Consider the following 6,075-nt stretch of genomic DNA (forward strand, 5'->3'; position numbering starts at 1 on the left):
ACTTCCTGTGCTATGTCAGGAGGCTGCATGCAAGTGTCCAAGATCAGACCAGGTCGAAGTGCCTGATGCTCTGCCCCTATGTGGTCAGGTTGCTGGTCTGCTGTTGCTGCATCCATTTCAGTCTCCTCTGCTTTCATGTCCAAGTCCTCAACTGGCTGGTCCTCCTGCAAACCCTCAAATGTGGCGCTTTCATTTATACTTACGTCTTTGTAATCCGGATGACTCTCTTTAAGCTTGCTCAGTCCAGCTAACACATTTTTCATGTTGACTGTGTAAAAGTATTGGTAACCTTTGTACTTTGTTTTCCTCTTCAGCTTCACCTGTAAAAGCTGGGCTTCCGCACGGGGCCTCGGAAGACTGTTGACAACAGTTTCCATGTCAGAAGGAACACAGACAACTGCTCCATGTATTGCCCTTTGCTGTCCTTTGGGCAAAGAAACAATTTTTGCAAAAGGCAGAATTTTTGCAATTAATTGCCTTTCAAGWACATTCAATTCCGCAAGCTCTGGGGGAACAGGAGCTAAGAGAAGGTTATTGGCAGCAGCAATCGATGGCATCTTTCCCCTGCTTAGATGGCTGTCACACGTGTAGCAGATCCACTCCCCTGTCCTCTCTTCGGGTACAGAACATGGAGTTGAGCAAGCAGATTCACACACGTGAACATACGTACCTGTTAGACAATCAGCTACTACACGCATATTCTTGGTATATTTATCTCTTTKACAGTGCTTCACTTGATTGGGGAAAAGAGCTCTGTGACACACAGTGCAAACATATGTGGGTCCGTTTTGAATGTTCTTATAAAAGTTTTGTATTGCAGCTTTCATTTCGTCACTCATTAGGGGGCGTGGAGTTTCAACATTGACAACTGCATTTCTTTTGTATTTCCTTCTGATTCGCAAAGCATGTTGAAAGTTGAGTTTTTTAGAAATTGCTTCCCTTGATAGCCTGATTTCCCTGTTGGCAACACACTTTTTATTATGTCTGAACCTATAATCAGGCTCTCTGTGATACTTTTTCCTCATATACTCACTCATTGTTTTTTTGTGTTGGCTTCTGAATACTGGATCGTTTCTGAATCGATTTCTGATGCATGATTTTTGTCTGCTTTTAAAGCTAGGATCATCTCTGAAACGATTGCTGATGTATGATTTTTTTCTGCTTCTGAAGACAGGATCATCTCTGAACCGTTTCTTTAAATACTCAGCCATGTAGGCTTTCTGTCTGGCTCTGAAGCTGGGGACAAGGTTGAATCTGTATTTAATATAATTCATTTTTCTCTTCCGGAAATGTACATCTATCTTGTATCTATGCTTGAGATGATCCTTCTTCTGAGCTTGATGAAGAATGTATGTTTGTTTTAAGGCTTGTAGCTTTTTGGTCCTAAATGTTGGAGATTTTACATATCTTTCTTTTTCAGATGAACGTTGTTTCATTTTATTTGCTACATTCTGTCCCTGTTGCATTTTGACCCTGTTCCTAATTTTTCTTCTATTGGCTTTTGGAACTTTTGATACATTTGGTGTGGTTGGAGATGTTTCCTCTAATACGTTTGCAATTTCCCTGAGCCAAGGAGGCATTTCCACTTCACCAGAGGTGCTCTCTAGTTTCAAAGCAGTTGGACTTTCTTGTGTGGCTACCAATGAAATGTTCTGAAAGGCCAAGTCCTGAGAAGGGTTGTTATTGTCCTTGACAAAACCTACTGGCACAAACTCATAGGTGGCATTGGGGCCGCGGTTTCGAAAGAGCTTCAGCAGATGGTTGACCATGTCAGATAGGTTGCAGAAAGTCATCATTACTGCAGTTCCACTGGGGTGGGGTAGGCCTGCTGAATTTCTTGAGTGGGAATCAAAAACTCCAAACCGACCGCTTCTGTCCCTGAAAACTGCAATGCACTCTGGAGTCACCAAGAGAAAASCATGGGTRACATTTTCCAACAGACATTCCAGTTGCAGGGCAAGAGGCAAACCCAATTGTCGAGATCCTTGTGGGCTCCCGCTCCGAGCAAAAACATGACCTACTCTCAAACCAGTGGTGTGTACTGCATAGATGTTCCCATCTGTCAGTACATGGTCAGGCATCTCTTCGAAAGTCAAGTGATCATCACGAAATGTTCTGTCACTGATTAGTTGCTGTTTAACGCCAGTATAAAGTTCATCTCCTTTTTCAATCACTCTGTCAAGCAACACTGTGTCAAACTGCAACCCCTCATTGTGGTAAGCTAAAAATGTGAGTGCCATGCATGTACACTGGTGATTACGGGAAAATGCAGCATACCTCCTGTCGGCCTGGGAATGTGAAGCACTTACCAACAGGACCGGTGGACCGCGGATCCCGGGTTCCATCGCAGAAGCCTGTAACATTAAAAAAATAACATTTCAGTATTTATACAAATATTCAACTAATGACTATCTACCACCACCAATTAGGCCTGTTGTAAACAAGTTTTTTGCAGTTTAGAAATCAATTCTGATGAACAATAGATTAATTGAAATAAAAATGTTAATAAAGTAAACTTATTGGTAAATAGCGTCATTACAGCAGTTTCGTATCGGATTACAAAATAAATGCATATGTTCATATTTGTACATCTCAAATGAACTTTTCTGTACTTTAGAAGTTAATATGTAACATTGCCTGAGTTTTTTTAGCCAACCTGAAAAGCAAAACCCCAATTTTTTTTAAATATTAGATTCAATAAAAATTAAAATGGCACAAAAAATGAAGCATCACACCCACAAAGTCAAAAACTTAAAAGTATAATTTTTTTTAGATCCATAAACTCACTATTCACAACCATTTGTAGCTTTTTTGCTCATGTGAGTGACAGGATCTTTATCACTGTTGTCATACACAGAACCACGTAGGCCAACTTTTTGCACATGTTGCAATGCTCCACCCGTTTGTTGTGACTGAGATGGTAGGAAGGAGTTACCTGGCAGCTCCCATCCCGGACATGGTCCTCTGGTGGCACGGGAGAGGACTCGGCAGGGGCCTCGACGTCCATCGGGGGGACYGGTCTCSGTGCCTCGCGACGAGYTGGGCTGGTGGTCTCTCTCGGCGCTCCCTCCATCTATAAATCAACAGAAGCCATCAACTTGGTGCAAAGTGAACATACATCTTAAAATCTATTATACGTTTTCTGAAATGGTGTCACACCTGCTGCTCCACCGGACTCAGCTTGGAGGGATCAGAAACTGGACGACGCCTCGGACTCGCCTTCTAATAAAAAAAAATATATAATTTTTAAAACCAATTGTGGCACATCAAAATCACATGGTTATTTAAAAAAATAGAATAAAATACCTTCTTCCCCTTCGGAGAACATGTAGGTAGCGGAGCGTCAMGGCCAGACGCAGGAACGATCCGGTCCATCTCCTCCAGCAACGCTGGGCTGAACCACACAGGATTCGGGGGGATGGAAGAGTCCAACAGGTCTCCCTATAAAATAAAAGAAATAGCTTAAAATAGATTCATTTGTACATTGAGGACACAACAAGTTTTGCTTTGAGGTGAAGAAAAGCATACCTGATGGTCAACCATCCTCCCAGTGGTGTGTCGACAGCCATCACCACCCTGGACCTCACGCGATGTCTGTAAACATTGAAAAATCATTTTCAGTGGCAGCAAACCCTCTGGATCCAGGGTATACATGTATAGTAATTTTAAAAAACTTTAATTTTACCTTTGAACTTCCACCACAGAAATCATATCATTGCTTTATGTGGTATTTTCTGCTACACAACTTTAAGGGTGCAAAGTTACAAATTATTCTTTTCATTTGGAAACACAGTTATTTCACATACTCAAGTTACATAAATTTCAAGTTGGACATTTTTTTATTTTTTATTGTGAGCTCACAAAGGTTTACTACCTCCTGGAGCTCACCACAACTGGATGCTGCTTGCTAGCTGCTTGGGGAGTGGCTCTTCTTCATCCCCTGGTGATTGACTCCTTACAGATGCGCAGCGCCGCCATTCCTCAGCTTTGATCTCTGAGTAGCTGCCTCTAAGCCTGTCTTGACCTCATCTTATCCTTTATGCCTCTGATTCTCTAGATTTCTAATACAAATGTCATCATCGTTATCATCATCTTCACAATCTTCACTGTACCTCAAGACTCTTTTTGCAAGTTTCACTTTTTTGTCTTGCAGTTAAAAACATACCACCCCTGTATGCTGCACGTTTATTAGTCACATAATTCTTTATGAACAATAACCAACTTTTTTTTTCTTGACTCATTTATAGATTAATACATATTCATGTGTACTCTAGTTATTTCATATATTCATTTTATATTTAATTAAATTATTTAAACTACTTAACAGTTATGTATACATTTCTATAAATTTTATATTGCTTATGGTTTCATTTCCATTTACTAATATTAGCACCCTGGACAAACTACCTTTTCAGCTAATAAGCAATTTCCACTTGGACATCAATAAACTACATTTTATTTCATAAACCACTAAACTACATATTACAAAATGTGTTTGACAGACTTCTGTCACACCAATCAATATCACAATCTCGCCATTTTTGCTGTTATTCCGGTCCAACTTGTCAGTCGCTCTTTTCGTCGTTACTTGGACAAATTTACCCAGTTTCTTAAAATACGCCTAATTATTTTTTTGAAGATGTGAAATTTCACATAACAGAGGGACGTCATGTAGCACTTCATATTTTATGTTTGTAAGCTAATTCCTCTTCATATTTTCAAAATGCTGGTTTTTAAGATTTACCTGATCTTCTGGAAAAAAATGGCTTAACTATTTTAGCATAATTCCAGTTTTTCTTCTCCTCAACACAATTAAAAAAATAAACTAAAACAAAAACAGTTATGTAGTTTCTAATCAGCACTTTAAACAAAAGTTAAAATGAACACTGAGGGAGGCGGACTCTTGCTAGTACCCCATCACAAAACAGACATGTTAAAAAGACATATATACACATTCATAGACTTTTAAAGAGTTAAACATGCAAAAACTTTGCTTAAATCAACTAAGTATGTATCCAGTACCTTCCGGCCACCAACCACAGTCCAGTCGAAGGGGTCCGAACGACGGGGAGCCGCCACCTCACCAACCACAACCAGCCGGGGCAGGGGACGTCTCACCGCVGGGGGGGAAGCCGTCCCAGGAGGGGGAGGAGCCAACGTCACGGGAGCTGGAGATTTCGGTGCACTTAACTCAAGTTGCGAGCAGACCGCCGCCTGAAGCAACTGAGCAAGGACCTCCATCCCAGGATGGTCGCTCAGGTGAACCTATAACAGTTAAAGACATTTTATAAAATACAGTACACCTAAATAATATTTTTAAAATTACAAAAAAATCTATTTAACTTACGCCATCCCTGCTCCACAAGTGCAGGCTGCTCAACGGGAAATGCTCAGTAACAGGCAGGTACCGAACATCTGGACAGGAAAAAAAAAAAAAATGTCATTCTTAATGTCCGTCACACTAACAATGTAGTAATTTGAGATAAAGTAGATACGAAAGGAAAAACAAGTAAATTTTTCATACATCTGAACCCTGAACACCATAAAATGTTAATTTGCTGAAGTTTTAGTATAAACAAAAATTTAGTCCGTCACTTACTTCTCTGAGCAGCCACACGGCGATACTCCTGCCGCAGCAGATGTTGCGAACTTTGGTCCACGACAAGTCGTGGAGGAAAGTCCACAACAACCACCTGTCAATTTCAATCAAAATAAAAGAACAAAATTAACATACGATAAATTTTCAGGTGTACTTGATCATGAATAAATGCAGTGGATATTATACTTACATTAGCAGAGAGTTCGCAGACAGTACGCAACAACCTGGCAAAGTCCCGTCCGGCCTCCACGAAGGTCCTGCTGGCGGTCAAGTTGTTGCTTGGGGCCAGAAGACAGATCACCTCGGGGGGCCGAGGCAGAAGTGTATTCTGGACCTCAAGCCGCAACTCTTCCGCAGAGGCTCCRGGGGATGCAAGCAACCCTAAGGAGAAGTCGCCCTTTGGCATGGTAGAATACCCATCCACGATAGCACGCAGATGAGAATCACCAACCAAAAGAGCAAACTGAAGAAAAAAA

At 41.0% G+C, this 6,075-nt stretch overlaps 1 protein-coding gene across 1 annotated transcript in view; it reads right to left on the reverse strand.

Annotated features, from left to right (window-relative positions):
* Positions 1-6,075, reverse strand: part of LOC103473508 (uncharacterized) — a 10,011-nt gene that overhangs the window by 2,838 nt on the left and 1,098 nt on the right. The window contains exons 4-12 of the mRNA XM_008423810.2: positions 5,790-6,068; positions 5,600-5,693; positions 5,348-5,415; positions 5,023-5,265; positions 3,529-3,594; positions 3,307-3,441; positions 3,160-3,222; positions 2,936-3,073; positions 3-2,354 (exon numbers count right to left, since the gene is read on the reverse strand). Of these exons, the coding sequence (XP_008422032.2) occupies positions 3-2,354; positions 2,936-3,073; positions 3,160-3,222; positions 3,307-3,441; positions 3,529-3,594; positions 5,023-5,265; positions 5,348-5,415; positions 5,600-5,693; positions 5,790-6,068 (3,438 nt within the window). The remainder of the gene's footprint in view (positions 1-2; positions 2,355-2,935; positions 3,074-3,159; positions 3,223-3,306; positions 3,442-3,528; positions 3,595-5,022; positions 5,266-5,347; positions 5,416-5,599; positions 5,694-5,789; positions 6,069-6,075) is intronic.

The sequence above is a fragment of the Poecilia reticulata genome, linkage group LG12 (assembly GCF_000633615.1).
Source record: "Poecilia reticulata strain Guanapo linkage group LG12, Guppy_female_1.0+MT, whole genome shotgun sequence".
Taxonomy (NCBI): domain Eukaryota; kingdom Metazoa; phylum Chordata; class Actinopteri; order Cyprinodontiformes; family Poeciliidae; genus Poecilia; species Poecilia reticulata.